The following is a 25,389-nucleotide window of genomic DNA, read 5'->3' on the forward strand; positions in this document are numbered from 1 at the left end:
TGGAGGAAACGTGAATCACAGATCACTGAAAAGCGATGGAGCAGCGCAGGGGATCCAGGTGAGCTGCAGCTTGTAGCAGGGAGATGGAGGCGCTTACGTGAGAGAGAGGGTGAAGTGAAAGCGCTGGCGGAGGCCCTTGAAGGTCAGGAAGGAGTGCGGGGGGAAGTTGCGTGTGGTCATCTCACAGTAGGGCTTCTCGTATCCGCCCGGTGGACACTCGCATTTAAAGCCGCCGACCAGCAGGTTAACACAGGAGCCGCCGTTCTTGCAGACTCCCGGAGCACAGCGGCCCGAGAGGGACGACAGCTCACAGCTCTCTCCTGGACACAGAGAGGTGGATGGAGAAGGAGGAAAGTGGAGAGAAATGAGGATTAATATTGTTTGTGACAAGCACATCACCTCAGTCATCCCTCTGGCTTCCACCTCAGGGACACACTGCTATATGCTTGCTTTCTGACTGAAGCGGTCCTCCTACATGTGCCGTTACAGAGATGTAACGTTAGCTACCTAAACATTATACAGCCCTCCAGTTTAACACATAGTGGAGAACAAATACATTATGACATTGTTAGCTCAGAAGAAAGGTGACTTTAGAAGAGTAAGAATTAGCAGCAGTTAGTTTTCTTTTCACACAGGCTCCCCCCTACTCCCTTTGGGAATATGGTTGCAGTTTGTGGTGCATTCACATTCAGAGAACGTGCCTCAAAGCAGTGAGTTCATGCATTCAGACTCTGAAACTGTCAAATGCAATTATTGCAATTTCTGCAGACTGTGGTTCATTCACATTTAGCATTTTTACTCCTTACAGACAATTGGTGAGTTTCTTTTCAAAATACAATGTCAATCAGAAATAAGTATTCCTTCTATCTGTACTGCAATGTACAGAACATCTCAGCAAAACAACACAAATATACATCTATTTTATCAAGCCCTTCTTTAATGTCAGCCAAAGTTGAGGAATCGGTCACAAATAGGGCTGCAACTAACAATTATTTACATAATTGATTAATCAGAAATGACAAAGAAAACAATAATATTCAGTTTACTTTTGCAAAAGACAAATAAATGCACAACTGAGAAGCTAATCAAAGTAATAATTTCAGCACTATATAAATTGAGATTATAAATATGCATTGCCTATTTGTGATGCTAATGTTAGTATCCCGACACTGACATCTGTTCATTTAACCCTTTTTCTTACCAAAGGGAAAAGTCCTTATAATCTTTCCAAATCATGGAATACATTCATACTTATATTGCACTTTATATTGCCATTGATGAGTTCAAAGACATTTCTGCTGTACTGAGTCCCAAACCATGCATTCATAGAGAGATTCACATTCCTGAGGTTTTCTCAATCTTCTGTGAACAATAATATCTTTGGGTTTTGGTTTGATTAACCGTAAAAAGAATCAACTTCAGGTTATTCACTAAAAAGAAATAGATCACATTGAGCTAAGCTGCAGAATTGAGATAGACGACTATCGGTAACACCAGGCCAACAAAACAGTGATCAATTTGAAGGGGAAGATCGGTAGCCAGACGTGCACAGACAATGAGACTGTGTCACTATCGGGCCTCTGCCCTCCTCGGCCCTGAAGCTCACATGCCGTTAGTCTGGATCCTCTGGATGGGGAGGCTGCAACAGTTGCTCAGGTGACTGTACACTCCCATGTGTGTGCTGGAATTTGTGTCAAAGCCACTCAGTAAGCAGAATGGAAGACTACTGTAACACACACACACACACACACACACACACACACACAGACAGACACAGACACAGACACAGACACAGACACAGACACACACACACACACACACACACACACACACACACACACACACACACACACACACACAGCCCACATCTTCATCCAACACCACTGAGACATAGGCCTTTTATTTACTCTTTGACTATTAATCACTCTATTCACAATGTGCTGAAAGCAAGGTTCTTTGTTTTATCGCTGTTGTTGAGTCAAAGTTAAGTCAAGAGATGCTGGATGAGACATAGAAGTTGCCGATAATGAAGCTGAACATCTTTTGATTTAAAGAGATCATTCTGGTCCCCAGAGACAAAAGAAACGTAATACTGAAGACAGCGATTCAACTTTTAGTTGCAGTTTACAAAAAGGCCACACAAAGTATTATAAATTGCTATTTGATGTTTAGAAATAATAAATACATGATTTACAGTTGGGTAAATAAGGCTAAATAAAAAATAGTTTTGGGGTGCCAGGTTGTGTCCATATTCTGCCAAGATAGCTTGTTTTACCTGGTTAGAGCTTTAGCTAAAGAAGAACTTCTCCCCTGAACTGCTGACCTCCTAGAGGAAAGCTGCAGAGCATCAAGGCAAACATTGTGTTAAAGATTTACTAACATGTATAACTGCAGCATCAATGGCCTATTGTTAACCCTCTGAGACTGCAGACATTACTGTTTTTAGGAGGCTGTCCCGGGCTTCGTCTTAAAGATAGAGTGAGTGGTATCATATGAAACTAGATGACCTAATGGAGTCATTGGTACCAGCAGTGTCACGGTAGCGTGTTGGGAAAGCTAAAGCTCTAAAGTTAGGTGAAACTTTGGCGAGGGGAACTGGCATGGCAATTATTCAATAATAACAATGAGGGGTTTTCTGAGCAGTTTCCCTAACAGAAGCCCTCATCATTCAATCGCAGAGAGATGCAATTCTTCACAATTCTCTTCAAATGCCAAATGTTTTTAATTCCAAATCACAGCATGCTTTTTTTATGGTGTTCCTCTTGCCTTAATGTTATATTTTGGAGGGATTTCTTATCATTTTATAAATTCTCGTGTCCAATAAATTAAATGTAGCACCAAAACTATGTATTAAATGGTATCAACCCAAAGATTGCTGCAATAACTTATGAGACATAATAGAACTGGGGAATTGACATGCATATTACATTGTTCTCACAAACTATTATAATTAATGACTAGAACAACTTGACACACTGCGTCTCAAATTAATCTTAGGCTCCCAGCTGTCAGACACCTCTTCTATCCGTTGACCTGCGGCCCCCCCCCCCCCCCCCCCCGCAGATTAATAAATGGTATTTGTGGGTCTCTCAGACTTAAACCCTCAACCTTTAATATATGATGGTTTTATTAATATATGATGGTTTTATTAGTTGGCTGTAGCTCATGGGGGAGAGCGGTTGTCCCGTAACCACAAGGTTCAATCCCCACGCACATAGTTGCATGTCAGGGGTTCAGGGGGGTTTCAGTGTCCTTGAGCAAGACACTGAACCCCCAGTTGCTCCCCGGGCGCTTCACTGCAGCCCACTGCTCCTTAATAACTAAGGATGGGTCAAAGAATTTGACCACAGGGATAAATAAAAGTGTACATTTCTTTATTTTATTTTCCTTCTATAAGGGGGATTTTGACTTGTATGTATACCTCACATCCCAAAAGGTATTTTTTATTTATGCTATATAATGAGTACTGATCTGAAGCCATCATTGAGAACTTAGTTTACCCGACTCTAAAGTAGTATTAAACCTTGTACCATGTCAGGGGGCCGTGTCTCTTCCAGAAGCAATAACTTGGAGCGTAATAGCAGCTCTACACTGTCAGCTCATGACAATTCACTTCTTGCTGATGACAAACAGCTTCTGCTGGCCAGCCGGCACGAAAATAAAGCCTTCCTGTTCCAGAGTTGTCTGCCTTGTTATTAATTAAGCAGCCACAGTGGTCAAACATTGGTCAAACAGAGCTGTATTAAACAGACCTGGTCGAAAGGTTTAGTCACAACTGTGCTTTATTGTGGGAAATACATATCTAACGGTACATTTCGTTGCGAAAGTCTACAGATCTGCCTCACTGTTGCCTGACTAAATGCTTTTCGGTGTTCAGTTCATCCCCCCGTGGGTCGTCTCCACCACAACAGCTTCATGTTGCCAGGTGAGCAGCACAGCGGGGCGGGTAATGGGCTCACAGTCACAATTCTACAGAATATCCTGATCAATAATTCAAACATGTCTCCTCTGCTCTATGTTCACCCCTCTATCAGTCCAGAGCCCACACTGTGTTTGCTGCCAGCATGAATCATTAAGGCAGCAAATCTCACAGAGATGCTGTTTTTATTTAGACAGGAAGAGACACTTTGCTCTTTAAATTTAGTTTTTGGTTTATACATTTGATACTTGATTGAACATAGACTGATAATATATGAACTGTATATAAAAATGGCATTGACTATGGATAAACAAGTCAGCTCATAATTGTAATCAAACTGAAAATCAAGGTGTGACTGGATGGAATACATATTTAAAATTCAGGCAAGCACCAGTTTTTAACTATATTGTAAAACAGAATAAAAAGTTACCGCATACATTAAAGCTAATTATTGCACGGAATACACATTTTGATATTTACACCTCTGACCACACATTAGTCTTGTTTTTCTCAAACACGCACAATGAAAAACAGCAGATGTTAATTGATGAATGGGTTTGAAGCATTTCATAAATAAATATAAATAAAAAATTTATCCCAGAGGGTATTCACACACACAGAACAAACTAAATGGACAAAATATGACAAATAAACCTATAAGTGTGTGATTTGATTAATGAACAACATTGTGTAATTCAAGCTATTGCTGCATAAATTCACACTAAAAACAGCAGCGCTTATCTGAGACCAGTAAACAATTAAAAGCCTTAATTAATAAACTTGACAAGAGAATAATCAAAAGCTGTAGTGTTACTGTGCACTACTCATGTGTGCAAACTGTGTTTGTTTAGAGATCAACAAGTGTGTCTGAGCTGCTAGGTTACTAGTGAGCATCATCCAGTGGGTGGATCCCTCCAGACACAACAACAACAACGAGATCAGGGAAGCTGAGAGCAAGACCCCCCTTCCACTATAGTTCAAACACAGATCATTCATTTGATGACCAGGAGGTCAGTGTGAGGATATTGAAAGAGCAACGGTGACGGTGAATGATAAGATAAGATGATCAATACCTGAATAGATACATGACCTCGAGCTATATCTATGATCAAATCCTCTTGTCATCAAAGAGCCGGAGGACTGAACACACTCAAACACTTCAACACAGCGACACATCAGAATCATTATACCGCACTGATTAACTGATACAACTTGTTCATACATTTACATTAGTTATAGTATTTATTTTCCTTCTATTTATGATTCTTGACTTTTGAAGTACTTGTTTTTCACTTTTTCTTTTCTATTACTATGTCCGTTTGTTACACATCAAACACAGAGGCATGTATGTGAAAACCCATTTTGCAATAGACCTGATTCTGTTTTACACCGTTATATTTTATATTACGTTATATTTTTTGTTCATCCCTGCACCACTTTTATCATTTGGATGGTATCGCACAAGATGTGACCGATCCACATTCAGTTCAATTCATGTCATCATTATCTCAGTGCCATGTCACTTAAAATATATCACATTGAGTTGCACACTCAATGTGAGGTGTATACAGATTATACATTTGAGAAAAAAAGACTTGTGGTGCCGGTTCAGGAATGCTGGTTGACAATGTTTGTCTACTCATGTCATCTCAGAGGCCAATTATAGCGAGTTTCAGTGCTTTTTTTAAATATATAGGTGGGAGGTGAGGTGAAAGAATTCACCAGTTCTTGTGGCAAAAGCATGCCCGCACATTAAAATGGCACAAATGGATTATTGATAATTCAATGAATTTACCAGAGAAAAAAGGGACTTTCTTATCACAAATATATGCAGCATAGTGCGATCCACTAACTTTCATACAGATTGAAAAAAGGTGAATTGCTTACGTTGTGTGTTTTACAGTATGAAAAGGAGGATAACATCTTGTTGTTCAGCATCTACAGAATGACACAGCCGAGCCAAATCCTTCACTCTGTCCTTTTGAAAAACACCAAATATGATGGTTGTTATATAAATAAATATATACAGTATATATATATATAATTTTTTTCCTGCCACCATCTGGCAACGCCTACGGTCTAACAGTTACACACACATGCCTATGCGCCATTAACACATAAACATTCCTCTGATTGTCCATCCAACTCTCTTACAAGCATAATGGCAGCTTTTCAGCACTTAGCTATCCAACCGAATCACACAGAGTGAGCAATTTAGCGCGGGCGCGCACACACACACACACACACACACACACTCCCAGGCCCCAGCACGGCTTGGAGACTGGTGAACTCAACGCTCACTGAGGCAGAACAGTAGGAGTTGTAGATCACAGAGAAAAACACATCAAATGAAAACCTGAAGTCTGCACGACCTTGTGTGATCTGACAGCGGGATTCAAACTTCAAACCGATCTTAAATCATTGGCTACATAACCACGTTCACTCTCACATAACTCGACAAGGCCTATATACTGGTTTTAACGTCACCTGGGTCTAAACCCTCTACTGATGGAGATTAATGTGACTGATTGTGGTCCATGCTGCAGGAATGAAAATATGCCCACTTCACCCACTCACACATTCGCTCTCCGTCTCCGCCGATTCACGTTAAAAGCACCTATAGTTCAGCTCCAACACCCACAGCTGTGCACAAGAATATGTAAGTGTCACTCAACCTGGACTCTGAGTGACTGAGCCCACACATTCAAATGCCTGACACTATTTCAGGCTCCATAAACAGCGGCATAAATAGGTGAAAAAACCTTTTAATGTTTGACGAGGAATGATGGAAGTGATGCCATTACAGAGAGCACAAAGGCAACAGCATGAATGTATGCACTTTCTGCTTTCTAGTTTATATATTCATTTTAACAGGAGTGTTTTCTTTTTACACAAAATGTGACTGGAGTTTTAGTTAAAGTAATGGTTTATCAACTAATCTGGAAATCAGATTTTACAAGAGAAAGTGAAGTGATTGTTCATCAGCCCTGACTTCTGCTTTTAGATGAGATGAAGTCACAGCTGCTGAAAACCTTGAACATAAAAGTGATGGCCTAATTCAATTAGCCAGTCAAACAACCACTATAAGATAATACATATGTATTATCCACAACTATATGCCCTAACTCATAGCCCTTTTTTATTTTCAATAATTTGTGGTGGATGAAGCACTCAGATCTTTAACTTAAGTAAAAGTATATATAAGTTTAGAAATACTCAGTTGAATAAATATCCTACATTCAAAGTTTGAATTGAGTAGGACAAAAGCATTGGCTGCGAAATGTACAAAAGGTAAAAGTTCACATTATTTCAGAAAGTTTTAAAACTGGATTATAATTTGGCGTGTAAGGAACACTTAATTTTAACTCAATTATCTTACAATCTATAATTATAAATCTGAATTTAATGTTTAATTATATTGTGTATTAAACAGTAGGATAACTGTATTCATAATAAAACATACGATACAAAAAAGCAATTATTGACTCAAGCTGTCAAATAAATGTAGGGGAGTAAAAATTACGATATTTAGATTTGAATAGTATAACTACAATGTAGCATACAACTGAAATACCAAGTACAAGTACCTTAAAACAGCAGTTAAGTACAGGGCTTGAGTAAATGTACTTTACGTTAGTTAACATCATTGCATTTAGTAAACCAAGTAGCTCTGTGCTTCAAAGACAAGATGAACCTCTAAATCACATTAAAAAGTCAGGCTTTGACCCACTTAACCTCTCAACAAAAACATGGGGCAACTACCTAAATATGCATACTGTATAAATCAGCATATTTAAATGTTCTTCCTCTTTAAACTCTTTTTCAACTTCTCCCTTTTCCCCTTAACCATAACATGTGTGAGCAGACAGTCTTTAACCCTTTGAGGAAACTGAATAACAAGTCCTTTAACTGGTTAGTAATTCTGCTGCCAACAGTAATAAATGAATTCTCCATTATCGCTGCAAATGAAAGCTTCTGTTCTCTCCGTCTCCACATATTGTGTGCTTTGTGATATATTTTCTCAGGTATTTTCTTACCACCGGGCATTTTACAGCCAGGGGAGACTCTCCATCTGTAGCTTTCTATAATTAATACTTCCCTACCTTATCCCACTCAGCGATACAACTGCTGTGTTTTTCTTCACAAAGTAATGATTTCTCTGAAATCCCCAGCCACCAAATAGACATCAGAGAGTATACAGAGGTTTGTTATATCATCTTTCTTCCTGTTTTTTGAAAAACAGTCCACTCCTACAGCTTAAGGTGATGTTTTGTGTGTAGGTGTGAATAACTACGTAGGTATTACAGCTTATTCAAGGCCAGTTTAAATAGCATAAAACAAGGTTTTTCATTAATTCAGAATCCAATGTTTTTTATCTTGTAAATAAAGCAAATAAACCCCAAACAAACAGACTAAAGGTATGTATCGTTGAGTTTCAATTAAGGCAATCTACATTTAACATTTACAAAATTGCATAGCAACAGTTTACTTCCGCTGTGGCCGACTGTGACAACCAGATCAATAAGTCATCACTCAGCCTTTGTCTGCAGAGCTACTGTCATCAGCGTACAGGACAGTCTGCTTTTTCCCCCCTTTTTTTGTTAAGTGCCAGGTTCAATAAAGAGCTGAAGAGGGAGTGAATGGGACAGATGTAGACTTTAATGTCCCCATGGGATCTTTGTGAAGGAGAAGAAATTAACATTTTGAAAGCTACATGTGGACACAGCTTGGCAGAAATTGTGCCCTTTCACCTTCGAGTGGCAGGACGTTTGAAGACAGGATAATTATTCAGTGGGAACTCACGAGGGAGCAAAACCCCCTCACACACTGATTGTCCAATCATAGCTCAGAAACTGTGGGCTAACCAGACACGGTAGGCTCCAGATTTCACTGTGCATGTGGCCAAAAAACTAAACACAACAGCAAAATGTAAGGATTGTCGAGAAAACTACAACAACGTGTTAAGCAGAGAACAGACCCCCTTGAAAGTGTTTCAGAGAAAACTTCCGTTAAATTAAAAAAATGCCATTTTTTAATATATGAAAAGTTAAACCTAAAATTACAAATTATACCAGTCTGATGTTACATTTTTACTTCTCATACTTATAAGATTATGAGAAAGCTCTACACTGCAATAGAAAAACACGGTGGCTCCTTTAGTTGCATGTCCTCAACATGGAGCATTATGAGTCAGCTGGAAAACACTCAACCGCCACAGAATAAGAACGGGACGATCAAAAGTTGCTCTGTCAGATGGGGCGACAAGACCGGCCAACGACCTGTAAATGTGGAGAAGCAGACACACAATGGAGCACTGCCTTGTCTGCCCTCTACTACAAACCCCTTGCAACTCAAAAGACCTTGAAGTGTTCAATCAAAATGCAACGGACTGCGTAAAGAAATGGGAAACTGTCATAAAACCACCACGCTTCAGAGAAACGAAAAGAAGAAGAAGAAGAAGACGAAGAAGTAATGGAAAACCTGCTTTTGTCAATCTCTGTGTGAAATCAATCACTGTTATCATTGTACAGTGCATCATGTATCATGTGATATTTGGAAACGTTGACAGTCATAGCAACAGAAACTAGGTAAGGTCAAGTGGTTAATGAAGCCAAGGGATGAGACTGATTTAAAAAACAGCACTGCTTCATCAGTAATTATTTGATGTTCAATGAGGGCTCTCACCTGTGTAGTCCTCAAGGCACTCGCAGGTGTAGCCTCCCTCTCGGCTGCGACACACACCGTGAACTCCGCAGGGTTTTGAGTAGCAGAGGTCAATCTCCGTCTCGCAGTAGTCTCCTGTGAAGCCGGTGGGACAGCGGCAGCGTAGCCCGGCGATGGGGTGGATGGGTCTGAACAGGATGGTATCTGATGCAACAAACGGCGCCAAGCTGTCGAACTTCAGCACGGACACACACTTCATGTAGTTCTCACACGGCTCTCGAAGGCAGATGTTGTCGTCAAAGGGAAGAACTTCCTGCGAGGAGATCTTAACGAGGAGGCTGCGGTTCAGGTACAACCTCTCCTGCAGTTCCTCTGAGCCAAAAAACTCTCCTGCACCTCCACTTTCAACTGCTCTCCCAGGCCTGTCCCCTGCGTGGCCGAGCCCTCCAGGCCGCTGGTGTCCCTCCCCAAACACAGGCACAGCCACAGACAAGCTGACGTTGAGGATGCGAGCGCTGACGTCCGTGTCGTCTTGGATGTTAAAGATGACGACATCTTCGGGGGCGGCCGACAGGACGCGGGCCACACCGTCCAGGAACTGGGCGAGCAGCAGGGAGAGGAAGTGCTCCTGGGAGGTGTTGGCCAGCCTCAACGTGATGCTGTTGGACAGCATTTCATCGGTGATGATGGTGACTTGGAGAAGACACTGGGCTGATACGGAGTGGACACCATCTGAGAAAGACCAGAGAAAAAATAAATGTCAGACTAATGGACATTTTAATTCATATTTTGGAACAGTTCTTAGCTCGTGGCCCAAAATAGTCTTTTATATAAAAGGTAGTGAGGACGATACCGATCCGTTGATGATTGAGTTGTATGAAGATGTACTCGAGGTTTTATGTAACTTTGCCACTTGATATATAATTTGATGGTGAATTTAGGCATTTTATTATGTTTTATGTGTCTTGTGTTCAAGTCTGTGTGTCCTTCATGTTAGCGAGACAAATCTCCCCTCAGAAACAATAAAGTTAAGTTGAAGTTAAATGTTCTGAGTGTAAGTGAGTTTACAAACATACAGGAAGACTATTAGACATGTCACATGGTCTTCCTCATTTGTCACATTCGTCGCGTCCCATCACTGCCCAGTCTTCATCAACTTCATCATTTCATCTGTCACCACCAGTTTCTGGACTCAATGGGGGGATTTATGGTGTTGCTGCTCAGAGCTGACGCCACTGGAGAACAAATCCCCCTGTAAAGACTGTCAAAACGTAATTATCTCACATCACCTGTTTATTATGAACTATTATCTTTTCTGCATTTTACTTGTCTCTCCTGATTGAAATAAGATATATCAGGCTGGATGAACGGAGAATACTTGTTAGTGGGTTGAATACATTCTAGGTTTTGGCAGAGTGAGTTTTTGGTCTTGGAATTTGTTGATAATAAGAAACATATGGAATAACATCAGACACATCCTTTAAATGGCAGGATGTTTTCATTTGATATTATTGTATTAAAAGATGAGTCAGTAACCTTGAGTCTGGTGAAAAACGCCAGCAACTGTAGCACCAACACACGTAGCAGCTGCTCTAACGGTAAATGCAGGATTGATGCAGGTACAGGCATGGTGGAGGATTTATGCAACAGCTGCTCCTGTATCACTGGGTTCAGTTCAACAACACGGTTGTTACTGTAAAACTGCAGCTAGTAATGAAGTACATAAATTGACACTTTAATGAATATCAACACTTCTTTTGCTCATATTCCTGGCTTAGACAAGTGTTTTTTTTCTCATGTGCCAGAACAGATAACAGACGTATGCCAAGATTAAGTCTATGTTTTTTTTCAATACATTCCAAGTTTATAATCAGCAATTTCACGCCTGTATTCACAACTCCCTCCCTCTTTGCTTTGTCCGGAAGAAGAGATGCTACTTAATTATACATGCCATACTTAAAGCCTTAAGTCTCAAATTCAACGGTTACAGCATTTTTTCAGCTCAGCAGATCTCGTCTTTTATCTTGTTGTTTGATCCTGTTAATGTTTTCTCTTCTATACATTCAGTCCTTTGTCTTTGACTGAAGACATGTCGTGTTTTGTCTGCTATTATACAGTAGCTCTTGACTGTACAATACATTGATGCCCCTATTAGGCCTTTATCAACAGAGTCAGCCTCGTAATCTAGATGTTGCTGTTGGTAATTAAAACGTAAATTATTCTGTTTCATTATGTTGCCTTAAGCTTTTGCGCCCCATTTACATCAACTTTGTTAAGCTTATTTTCTTGCTTGTTTTCTACTGTAACCACATTTACAATAAAAAGAAAACTGCTCTTCAGCTGAAAGTCCCTGCTCACTGAGGAGTGAAATTATAATAAAAACAAACTCGATCCTAAACCATCCAATCACAAAGAGCACAAAGGGAAGTTATTTATGTTGCTAACAAGCACACAACCGTTTCCAGCAGATAGAGAAAGTCTGCAACAAATGTACAACTTGACCTGGATCTCTGAGCCACAGATATTAAACTATGCACTGAGTTCTCTGCCACAGTCAGTCGTCCTGGAGTCACATAACAAACAGTTTACTTTTGATCTGTCTAAAGGGATGCTTCCCATTACATGGGAGAAAAGTGGCATTAGCACCTAAGAGTTTCTTTTTATGGCGGATAAATTCACTAATTCAAACAGAATACAAGATATCAATCTTCTGAATTGTCCTAATCCTAATATAGCCAACATAGGACATTTGTATGGAACTATAGGAACTACTAATGGCGCATTAAGTTGTATGAAAATGTTTTTGTATATTTCTTTTGCTTATCATACCTGCAAACAAAACCTTAAAAGTATGCTTCTTGTCCCTTTTAGTGCTGCTATTAGATACATACTACAAAATAAAACACCTATGGCAGTCGGGTAGGAAAGTGTATGAATACAATTTGAAGCGCATTTATTAGAGTAACAGTAGTACAAGCAGAAATAACTTGGTTAAGTTTGCTCACATTATCCTCCATACCAACTGATAAATAGTATTTTAATGTAGTATTCATTTAAGCTTTTTATTTGTATTTGGAAGTTTTTGTAATTGCTCAGAAGTTAGTTCACTCTAAAGTTACAGAAAGATCGATATCATTTTGTCCATGTCACCGCTGGCCGGCAGTTTTCTGTAGCCTCGAGAGCAAACAGGCTCTGAAATCAAAAGTGTCACAAAAACAAGCCTCTTCCTCTCAGATAATCAATGGGACACTTTGTTTTGGGGCGTCTGGACGTCGGCCAGAGAGCAGAACCTGCGAGCAGGACTCGCACAAACAAACAGCACGGCCCAAAGTTACCAGATCTCTGTTTTGGCACTGGGCGAGTTTAAACACAGAGTGCCAAGGAAGGGGGGAAAGGAAAGAGGTGTGTGTGTGTCTGTGTGTGTGTGTGTGTGTTTGGGGGTCATAGAGGAAAAGAGACAGAAGCATGTTTGACACGGCTTTAATCCTTCTGCTTTCAGTCAAGTGCTTCCAGCACAGTAATAATACAGGGCCTTAGCAGAGGAAGTGGGGATGAATCAAAGTACAGAGATGAGCTGTGTCACACTTTACTGTAAACACACACACAAACGGCCACACACACCTGTGTACACAAGAATAGATTTGCATATAAGAGGAGAGAATATAACAGGGAGTCACGACAAAGTCAGAGCACTTTATAGTTCAGGCCCTGTTCTTTCAAAATGAGGAGATTCCCGAGCTAACTAATGCCATGATTAATTTTCTAGGCACTATTTACAACTCAACGTGTGTTTAAAGAACACTACATTTTAATTGTATTAAGGGCAGCAACCATCAATTCATGTAATGATGTATTAAGTGCTTCATATTTTTTTAAGTCAATTTGCTCTTAATAATTTCGATAAAAATAGTGAAAAAAGCCAATTTTAATTGGCTAGAGCTCAGGTTGAAGAAATTAAAATGCTAGTTTTGTCCAGTTGATCATAAAAGACAGCAGAGCAAATGGTAACATTTGAGAAGCGGAAGAAGAATATTTTTTTCATTTCTTTTCCATATCATATTTGTGAATGATCAATCAGATTTAAACATTGACTTTAATGACCTTGAAATCTTAATCAGCCGCATATGACACACACACAAAAGGCGCATTGAAATTAAGGTGAGTTCAACATGCACTTTCAGTCTGTGTGAAAACTGTTTTAATATTATATTTCCAGGTTTCAGACAGTGTTTCAGCTGCCGAGCCTCATGCGAGACAAATATAATACTGAATGCTATACAGTAACGCAGGACTGTTATTACACTTTTACAACATTAAATTGACAGGAGGACAGTGAAATCCTTTCTAACCTGAAGAAACAAACCAAAAACCAGCTAATCTCTCCCTCTGAAAGCTTTCTCTTGAGCCATTCAGCTCATATTATAACCGATACTCGGCAGCAACAGTAGCCAGAAAACACACAGCTCTCAGAGAACAGGGGCTCTTAAAGGTTAGGCCAACTATAAGGACAGACATCGCCTTAATTATATCCTCTGCCAATCCGCATTCTTGGTCGGGAGCTCGGGCAGATCTCCAGACGTAGACGCAGCGCTGGGAAACTGAGCGCGAGGAGAATCTCCTCTGAAAGGAACCAGACCATCCTTCAAAGAGGTCATTCTCCACGGAAGGATCCTCCGCTCAGGAAACGAGAGGGTAAGCTGAGCGTTTTGGGCCAAAAAGGAGGAAGAGAGGGATGCTTAGTTGGTGACGAGACAAGATGCCAGTTCTGAAGTGTGACACTACTCTCAGCCCAGAGCCCGGCCCCCTCTGGGCCTCTTGGTGCCAGGAATGCTCTCAGCTAGGAAGTGGCGCCAGGGAAAAGATTAAACACACAGTGTGGCTGCAGGACTGCCAAGACTGTGTACAGCATTGTATCTGTGTGTGTGTGTGGGGGGGGGGGGGGGTTGATCCATACGTCAATACAGAAGGGAATGTACATTAGCAGTGGAGGTTTAGTCATCATTGAAGTTGAAACAAGTTTCATGACATTCAAATTAAAAAATTGAAAGACTAGGATCACTCATTCAAAAACCTCAAAAGTCACAGGATTGTGTGTGTTTGTGCTTTTAAATTCGTTGGATGATTCATAAAAATGTGATAAAAAAATGCATCATCATTTTTGTCGTAAACACAGGATGTTTTTGAGGCGGTGGTTCATCTGATTTCCCCTTTTGAGCTCAAATGATTTAGCACATATACAGAATACTCTGACGGTTCATTTTCCACATATGAAATCCGCCAGATGCAGATCCAGATCCAAGAAATCCTACAAGCCACCTCTGATTACAAACTCAGGCATGTAAACAAGCAGAGTCATTATGATTTAGAGCAGAATCTCTCGGAGACACACAAAGGCCATGTTGGACTGCAGGTTGAGGCCTACACACAACATACATTATCAGCCAGGGGGGTTGAAGAGGGGAGGTGGACTGCTTTTTATCTCTGAAATATTAATGAAACCCAGTTTCAACCACCAAGAAAATTATGAACAACAAACACTCCACGACACAATGTTATACAAATCTAGAGAGCCGTTAGGATTAAGTCATTGCTGTAAAGACAGCTAGTAAAACCAGGATATATTGATTTATGTTTAAAACCTACAAGGGGCCTTAGTGACTGGTGATAATAAACTGCTGAGAGAGACAGAGAACTAATCGAGGAGACCGGCCTAATTAGACCACAAAGTTACCATCGAATCTCCCAGTTGAATCCCAGAAAATGTCAACAAAGTCACTGTGGATGAAGATCAGAAGGACTGCGTGACCAAATTACTGAGGACAGAGACATCACCCACAACCTCCTGACAGAAACCCTGACCTTCTCCCTCAGAGCGTTGCCTGTGACAGTTCACCGGTTATTTATGCTCTTCTCTCTCCGTTTATAGATCATATTGAGATCTTTGCTTTGTGTATCGAGGAGAAAATGAAAGACTGAAAGAGACAAGAAGACAGGAAAGAAGTAACAAGCTACAATGTATATAAGTCTGAGCTGAAAAACCTGACACATAAACTGTGTCTCAATCCAGGATGGAGCAACCAAAGGACGCAGATTCCCCTTCAGAGGACTGAAGGTTAGTGGGCTGAACCTGCACCTCCTCTCAAGATAAGTCTGCGGAGAATTGAACACAGCATCGGTGCAGGTTTCTGCTGCCAGACACACAGAGAGGAAAACTACAGCAGCATTAAAGTGGTCTTCATCAACTAAAACCAGATATCTGCATTCAAATGACAGAGAAAGTGAGAGCAGATAATTCAATCCATAACACCCAGTTTAAGAGTTGTGATGTAAAACAATTGATGCACCGGGCTAATTATAAATAGGCGTATACTATATATACTCCCAAACATTGTGAGTGTCTTGCTTAGAGGTACTTCAACAGGGCAGCTGCTCACAAGAACAAGACCTCAAAACCCGACTGCTCCGCCTCCTGATGTGCAGGTTAAACACTCAGCCAATGAACGCACCTTCCAGTTATTGTGGGGAGGGGAAACACATTACAGACACTATACAAATACTATTTATCATCATGACAGTGGAGAGACAATAAATAATCGCACTCAAGCAGCTCCCTGAAGCAGCTCCCTCAAGCAGCCATTCATCAAATGTCTAATGGTTCCACGTAAAGAACGCCACAATCAAACAAAACTCTGTTAATTCTGTGATCCGGAGTGGCCGATACTCCCTCAGAGGCAGCTGTGTGTTTCTCTGCATCAGTGTGTCATGATGAGGGGGAACCTCCGGGCAAGAAGGTAATGAGGTTGAGCAGAGCCTGTCTTAGTTGTTCAGCGTCAGTACACTGCAGTATGTGCAGCACGCACCGAGTACTCACTACATCAAAGGGCGCAAAGCCGGGGTCACATTTCCAAGATCAATAGGGAGATCATAAATTAAAAATCACGTTGGAGGGATAAGGCCTGTGGATGTCTTTGCAGTTCACTCGCTTTATAGCTCCAACCAGCGAGCCGCTCTGCAAACTTGAAAGCTTTTAATGAGTTTATGATTCAGAAATGAGCATGCAGAGTCTTACTTCCTGTTTGGTTGTGTTTCAGGACGGATCAGTGAGATCTGGGCTCAAACGGTTTGAAACTTCATTTAAAAAGCTATAGAGAGGCAAATTGTAAAAAAAAAAAAAGCAGCATTCGCTGACAGTGAAGAATAGACAAATTTATAAAGCGGCGTACTCCTACTCACAGTGACGAGTCTTCAAGAGCAGCTCAGAGCCAATCAGAGGCAGTAATTGACCCGACACCTGCCATATTTGTCCTTCTTTAAAAAATCCTTACATTTTACTCAATGATCTGCAAAAACCTATATAAATGTATTTTCTTTAAAAGTTCCTATCATTTGTGTGAAATCCTTAATATCTCGAGTAGAAGCTAATGTGAGATAAGTAATTAAAAAAAAGAGTCAGATACTGTGACAGTTGAAGGAGGAAGAGTTGAAGCAGAGATGCTGTACGAGGTGAAAGGAACGGGTGTTCTTGAAGCAATTAAGTACTTAAACACCAAGTCTGTACAGCGATCTTGAAACCCATCAACTATCAGTCTGAGGATGATACGCCTCTGGGGGCAAGGGCCAATATTTCCATGTAAGTCTGTCTGCAGGTGCACAGTAACTGGATCTGGATTCAGCATTCAAGGCGGTGCCGGAAGTTGTCACCACACAATTTGGCCATAATGAGAAATTGGCTTCAAAGCACCGCATTCTTACTCGGTGCTTGATCTGGTCAGGGCAAAACATTCCCTTCCATAGGCCGGTCATTGTTTAAAGTCTGATTAGAAATTTGAGATGCAAGAAAGGTGTTGGAGTTGGAGAGACGGCGTCTTCATTGTATTCATATGCAAGCAGTTTGAGTATTTCAAAGTCTCTGGTCTAATATATTTATGATATATAAATACATAAATAGGGAGGCCATCGAAGGAAAATGGCTGACGTGGGAACGAGAACAAAACTAAATTGGAGCAGGGAGGAAGCTGCTGCCGGTTGACAGTGTACATATAATAAACATAATAAGAAGCAATTAGTATCGCAATGACAATTGCAGACAATGTTTGCATGTCAAGACAATATAAATGTCCTTTCAAACGTTAAAATCAAATGTAGATAGTTAGCTAAAACTACCATATTCTGAAACACTGTATGCTTTGTATAACTGGAAGAACAGCCGTCCTGCAGTAGTTATTAACAGAAATAACCACCGTTAACGAGTAATTACAGTCTGAAGCTACTGTCCCCAACCAAGTATCATGTTTGCATATTGCTGACAAACACCACACCACCAGTCCACACAAGGTCACACACACACATACCCACACCAAACAAACCACAGAGTCGTGACCTGAGAGTACAGTCCCTGTGGGGCCGACAACAGGACACAGTTTAATTGAATTACTATTAAATACTCTGCCCTTGGATCAGCCTGAGAACCACACACATTAATCACTGGTGCGTTTCTGAGACTCTGACTAATGTATCACATTTCTTTTTTAAGCTTTTGCCTTCCATATTCAGAGATCAGCAGCTCAGTTGTGTCGTCACCTTGACATGTTTATGGCCAGTTTGAGATTAAACCGTACAGGTGCTGGGAAGCGTCAACTGAACTGTAAATCTGGTCAAGTGTGTAATGAGACGAGGCCGAACCCCTCGTTCAAAACTACAGAAGACAACTGGAGCCACAAGTGTTCAAACACACACTAACTTAAACAAAAGAAAGGTGTCGCTTATGTAATGTTTGTGAAATACACACTATTTCCTTGGGGGTTCATTAAAGAAAATGCCAAAATACAATTACAAACTGACTAATATAACCAAAGTAATTTTTAAAGAATATTGTTCTCTGCTTCTTTGCATTTTCATGTGAAATATTCCGGATTTTGTTCCACCTGATTGTGGACATACAGGAACAAAAAGCACCCAGCAGGACAACATATTTAATCCTCATCTTCATACCGGTCAGCCAGCTGAGGTTCAATTAACACTCCAGTCAAGATGAAAGAAAAAAACGAGACACTGATGAGGGCTGATGTGGGTTAAAGACCGAGGGAGCAGAAGTTTAGCATGATGTTGGAGCTCTGTGGCTCAGTGTTTAAAATAGTCTGATATATTTTAGATCTTATCAGATGCCTTCTTCATTAAAACTGAGTGCACTCTGGTTGGTGTCGATTTAATTTAAAAGCTGGAACCTCAAGTCCTGTTGATCAAAAAGGAAGCCGTAAAATGTGGCCGGGGGGTCGGGGTGGGGGTGGGGGGGGGTGGGGGGGGCGCTTGAATTAACCAGCGCTGAAAGGTGAAACACTTAACTGCTGCCTGAAAGGAGACTGATGACTGGTTGGGGGCTGGATGCTGAGCAGAGCAAAGGGAGGGACCGGTTTTTCATCTCATTACCCCAAAACCCCCTTCCACCCTGCTCCCCTATTCCTGACCCCCCACTAGACAAGCAACGGCCGACGCAGACCCCCCCACCACACCACCACCACCACGCTCTGCATAAAACACTCCAACGGCTCCCACATACAGCAGCACAAGTGACAATCAGAAATCAAGACCAAGGCTCAATCACCACAACATGCTTTCCTGTGGATGTTTTGAAAAGTCCAAATTCCCCCAGCAAAGCCCTCCTACTCACTTAAATTATTGACTAGACATCATCCAAATTTGATAACATTTACTGCAGTTATTCAGAACAACAATGTATTGGTCAGGGTTAACTGGTCATCACATTTGAATGAACACATTACTCTTTAGATGCAAGAGTTCAAGATGAGTCATTAAAAATATGCTGATGTCTAACAGAAAGAGGCGCTCCATTTTGAGTGAAAAATGTCAACTGGAACGCTGCCGTAAGTCGGATTTCTGACTCGGAAAGTTGGACGAACCCCACCAACTCTTCCTCCAAAATCCAAGATGGCTGGTCTGCGTATCAACAGTTAAAAAACTAAACCGTCTTAGCCTTTCTCTCTGTTTTGAGTCTAATTAAATCAGCGCTCCAAGTTCCATCTGTGGACATGTTGATATGGTGTTTGAATGCAGCATAATGTGTCAACTGGTATTAATAACAATGGCCACCAATGTTTAACCTGGCAAGACCCCTTTAAGTTGTACACTGTATGTACGCTGTTGTACTAGAGCCAGTCAACTCTGGTGTGACATCATTCCCAGCAGCGACTTAAAAAGGTATGAGGCATATCTACTACTTTTATACTTGTCTGGTCAACAATTTTTGTTGCAGCCTGTCAGTTGGGCTTTAACAGTTAAATAACACAATTTCTTATTTTTTTTAAGATTTCAACTTGAAATGTTTTTATTTATTTCACTGCTACTTTAAAATAAACGAACATATACACCACCTACTATAAACCACTCTCATTTAAACACTATATTGTCTAGCTTTTATAAGTCACAGCTGTCAAGCTTTCTGTTGAGAAATTAGTAGCCTGGAGGGTAAAACATTCCATGAGGGCTGAGACAATGTTAAAGCTTCTCTAATCACCCAAAACATTATTAAACAACTCCTGCTTGGGGGAAAAATCCAGAGCACAATGAATGCAGGATTGAAGGTTTATTTGTGAAAGAAGCTCCTCACAGTGTTGTTGGTTTAATTGTTGGGAAAAAGCAGTAACACAAAATGAAACAGAACTTGCAAATCTCACAAGGATAGACAACTCCCACGCAGCAGATCTGCTGTTTTCTGTATCCGAGTGATGTGACATCAACACACAAATTACACAAAGCATCACAATGTGCACTCCCACTACGGCAAGTATGTGTGTGTTAATTTGTTTCACAACATAAGAATAAAATGGTTAAATAAATATGTATACGTCTCTGACCTTGTTTTTGAATAATGAAAACAATTCATGAGTGAAGCGACTGGCAGATTTATCATCTTCTGCAGAGCAATTAGGCTTTAGAAGTTATCAAAAAGAACAAAGATCAGCTGTAATGAGAAGCACAACACAGCAACACCTACTTCTTTACAGTGCCTGTGAAGTCAATAATGAAAACTGCTGCTGTAGCTCAATGTCAAACCAAGGATTTCAATCCAGGGTTGTCTGAGCCAACCGGCAGTCCTTGACTCCTCCATTCAGGAGGAAAGCTGACTGCGTCAGAGAGACGCCATTCATACTCATTTGCGAACCCCGCCACAGCATCCCCTGATGACATTTTCTGCTGTATCGGGAAAACCACAAGAAGAGGACATTCCTCAGATTCCTCCTTTATAGTGAAGCAGCTTTAGAGCCACAGAAAAGGACCTGAACTCCTCCCATCAGAACATTTGCATATCAAAGGGAAACTGCTGTCAGCGCTATAGTAAAGAGACATTAGCATGCAGAAATGTGACCAAGCAAGAGGCCGTTATTCAAACGTACCAATAGTCATTTGATATATATTGGACACTTAACAACCAGCAGCATAATAACGACAATGTCATTTATTCAGAAGCTTTAAAACAGAGCAAGCAACAACTCAGTCATAGTCCAGGTTTGAAACCAGTGCTAAAAAAAAACCTTCAAGGGCAATTATTTTAAGTTTTCCTGACAGTTTAATGTTTGAACGATGTCATGAGTAAACTATTTTTGGAAAGACAACAAATCAACAGTTGTGTGGTGAAAGTTAAAAATACAACACAAAAAAAGGATCCACCTGCATCTGAGTGAACAATATAAATAGTCGTGCTCATTCATTGAAGGCCACCAAACCGTTAAGCACAATCATATGACTGTAGCAGCTCGTGAGGAAATCATCTTCCTGTCAGTATTTAGCTAAATCAGACGGTGATGAAACATCTCAAACTGGTGCACGTCATGGTTCACCACCTCTACCAGTCACACCTCTCTCCTCCTGTCTAACAGCCTACTGTTGACCGTTTGCACACCAGAGTAGAAGCAAATGAAACCAGGTCACTGTGAAATCTCAGCTCTAAATGAATGCAATGTAGCGTAAAGGTAACGGCCTGTTACAGATCCGTCACATTCACAGTGTGAGAAGCAGGAACTTGTAGAGCTTTCTGTTCTCCAGTGGAGGTCTGGAATACTTGTATTATGTCATTATCGACCAGTGGTGCCCAAACATTTCCCCACAGCCCTGTGAGATGCACTCAAGTACGCCTTTAACAACACCACAAGTCATATAGCAAAAATGGTTAATTAAACAAAAAGGAAAACTTCTTGGATTCTGTGTTCGCCGTGGAGGCTTGAGATATACAAGAATTTTCTTCAATAATTCATGATAGCACTGGGTGAGTTATTGACACATTTTGGGGGTAAAGTATTCCTTGAAGCTGGACGTTATTAAACACCATTATTTTTTATAGAATCTGATATTATTTAAGATTTTTTCTTAGTACAATTTAACTGTCAATATTTAGGTCAGTTTGTTAAAGGCCAAGATGAATACTTTAACCATGTCCAGTACTTTTAGCGAACTATCTAGTCTCAATCGCATCAACTGGTGTTTCAGGAGGTACAGCAGACTCAATGTATGTTTATTTCTTTCTTTTTTTCAAATTAGTTAGAGCTGCTCCACAATATTCCATGTAGCCCCTAAAGGTCTAAGAACTCCTGGTTGGGAATCACTGTAGTAGAGCTTCATCATCGCCATCATGTGCTCAGTCAGTGATTCACTGAAGGGAAGACTTTAAAAAGACCTGCATCCGACTGTACAGTAAATAGGATAATGTACGGATGAATAGCCGGCCCGTTGAAACTGTCATGAAGACAGCAGCACCGGGATAAAACAAGTGGACACAAAGACATGGGGGGGGGGGGGGGGGGGGGGGGGGTCACCCCAGACAAGGCCTACTCCCATTGTCTGCTGGGATAGCGAGGACAATGCAGGACAACGCTGAGATATATGCAAGCACCACATGGCCTCACCCCAGCGATGCACCAACCCTAATCCCAAAGACGATTTCTCCACCTAACATTATAGATGATGTCATCCTCCTCCCTCCTCACCCCACCTAAGCTCCTCCGGACTTCAACGCGACCAAGCGTAGAGGCCGACAGGAGGCTGTTCTGCTGCTGAGGAACAAGGCGACAGAAAGACATTGGATACTCTTTGAGCGCATCTGTGTCACAAATCAGAGCGCTTAAGGACAACACTATCATATCACAGAGAACTTAAACTCTCGGGGGCCTTCAAAACTAGGGGCCTCTGACATCTGTCACATGCAAGACTTTATCTTGCATATGGAAAGTTTCAATCTGCGGTTAGGTGTCGGCTGACTTGTTGCATGTCCTGTAAAAATTCTTGCAGAGTAAAAGCAGCCGGCAGGACAGGTCAGTGTGTCCCCGAGCATTACAGGTCCAAAGAAAGCCTTACATGCTTCACTGGAAAGAGGGAGAGGGGGACAGTCGCTCTTTAGAACTTTATGTGCCTCCCCTCCCCCCCATCTTCAATTTACAAAAGGGACCTTACCCCTCGTCCCCACCCACAAGGAATTTCTCAGGCATTGCTAGGTTCACCATGACAACTCGGTGCTTAACAAAGCATTTCTCTTAGGCATTCTTCCTTTCACAGGGGAGAGGGGGGGACAACAGTCAAAAGAGGGAGAGACAGCGAGGAGGGTGGGTATAGAGGGAGATTGGAGGATCTTAAAATGATGGGAGGGAACCATGGAGGTTGCAGGGGTGAGAGCTATAGACCCGGGTAGATAGGAGAAAATGGGGAATGGTGACAGGCAGACAAAAAGAGGGAAAGAGAAACAGGATCAAGGTGATAGGTGATGTTAAAGGCAGGAAAGAGAAGAGAAACAGTACTACAAACATTCCAAGCAAGCCTGCAAGTGTGACTAACGCCATCCTGAGAGACTCACGAAGAATGAAAATAGCGTATTACGGATGACTCCAGTCGCACTAAACACGGGCGAGCGTTTGCAAGCTGTGACTCTGAATCCTGTGAATCAACCATGAGGCAAACAGAAATTCATCAACCATTAAGAACACAGACATCCAAGGTGCGCTCCGCTTGAGTGAAATAATAATATGATGGCGAGGAGAAAAGCAATCAGAGAGGTCCAGCTGTTGGAAGCCACACACACACACACACACACACACACACACACTTTGTGTAGCTTGATGGGCTAGTGTTACAGAAGACAAACCCCTGAGAAAGTCCCTCCACAGACGGCCTAAAGGTTTAATAGATTATAATGAAATTACGCTGGCTGTGAATGTCTTGGCTCTTACTTATACAATAAGTAATGCAGCAGAGAGTATCCTCCATTAAAATTCCAGTCTTGCAGCATAATCTTATGCGAGGATGGCAAAGGGTAGGGGGCAAAGGGGGTCGAAGAAAATATCAAAACATATTCAACCACATAGAATACTGGCATCTATAGAAAACTTAGCATCTAGATATTTTAGACAAGTTATGAAAGCCCCAAATAATCTTTAAGAAACCAACAACTTGATAATCGTATTCATTGTTTGGTCCAGTTAGTTGGGCTGAATGCCAACAATTTTGGCTCAGGCAAGTTTGACAACTAAGTGGTTTAACCTTGGAGCATCCACAGCCAATTTAGACGTACACTTGAAACTTAAAAGGGTCTCTCTTCTCTCCCCATAGTGACCAGAGCCAGACAATATCTGCTGTCCACCATGTAATTTGAGCATCTGTACAACCTGCAGTGTGGTGTGAGCTGAATCAAACTGCCATCATTAGTCCTGGAGGCGTGTTTGTCTGCTAAATCTCGGCATTGGTGTTTGCAAAGTAAGCATGCAGGGCACGGTATTGGCTTGGATTCAGAATTTGATTAAAATAAGGACAAAGTATCCTCATACATGTTATATTTTCCACACAGGAAGTTCAAATGTAAGTGTGTCACTCCTACAGTCACTGTATAATGCAAACAGGAATTGAAACATTAACATAATAATGACAAAACCACAAAAGACAACAAATTGACCTCAAATTCCAATGAAAAAGCATAACCTGTTCAAAATGAAGGATAATGAAGGATTAGATATAGTTTATATTACGAAATTAACATGGCTTTAAGGAGAAAAGGAAAGCAGGGGGGGGGAAAATGATTTTCCATCAAATATGTACCTATTAATGCAGGCTCACGCTTGCCTGGGAGCAGTAGATCAGCTCGAGTATGTCAACACTGGTTCGACAGATCCCAGGATACACATGCAGCAAATGTAATCCCTCAGACGACAACCAGCCTCTCAATTCTGCAGTGTGACCACAATTCTCTTCATACCACAGAAGTGACACATGACAAATATTATCATCATATATGGCGGTTTTGTTGTCAACATGTGAGAAATGCGAGCTAGAATTCAACATATACCTAAAATCTGGAATCAGTTAGTCACTCATCACGCTAATATGAGTTTATCGTTCTCCTTCCTCACATTTAGAAAAGAGGCAGGTCCAACGTTGGCACAACACTGCTAAAAATCTAACTCCTTAACATTAAATAGTTCTAATCATTGATGTATGCAGCCAATACACAATACATAAGCAGGGCCTCTGGGGCTATGTGATTGTCAGGTTGTTTTCAGTGTCTGCTTATGGTATGAAATGGTTATAGTGCAAATCTGAACAGCAATATTTTGTGTTAGAGGATTAGTCAAATTATTTAACCTGTTTAGAGAGTACAACGAATAAAAAGTATGTTACTCACGCTGTACTGCTTTAAATATGATGCAATGAGTCAGTACATTTGATTCATTGATTGGTGTCAAGATGTTGAAAGAATTTCAACCAATACAAAGAAATAACACGTCAGATACACACTGAAAAGCTTTTCAGAG

General features: G+C 41.0%; 1 protein-coding gene across 1 annotated transcript in view; it reads right to left on the minus strand.

Moving 5' to 3' along the window:
* The window catches only part of celsr2 (cadherin, EGF LAG seven-pass G-type receptor 2), a 57,818-nt gene that overhangs the window by 26,747 nt on the left and 5,682 nt on the right, over positions 1 to 25,389 (minus strand). Inside the window, 2 exon segments of the mRNA XM_034532499.1 lie at positions 98 to 320; positions 9,605 to 10,315. Of these exon segments, the coding sequence (XP_034388390.1) occupies positions 98 to 320; positions 9,605 to 10,315 (934 nt within the window).

The sequence above is a fragment of the Cyclopterus lumpus genome, chromosome 5, assembly GCF_009769545.1.
Source record: "Cyclopterus lumpus isolate fCycLum1 chromosome 5, fCycLum1.pri, whole genome shotgun sequence".
Classification (NCBI taxonomy): Eukaryota; Metazoa; Chordata; class Actinopteri; order Perciformes; family Cyclopteridae; genus Cyclopterus; species Cyclopterus lumpus.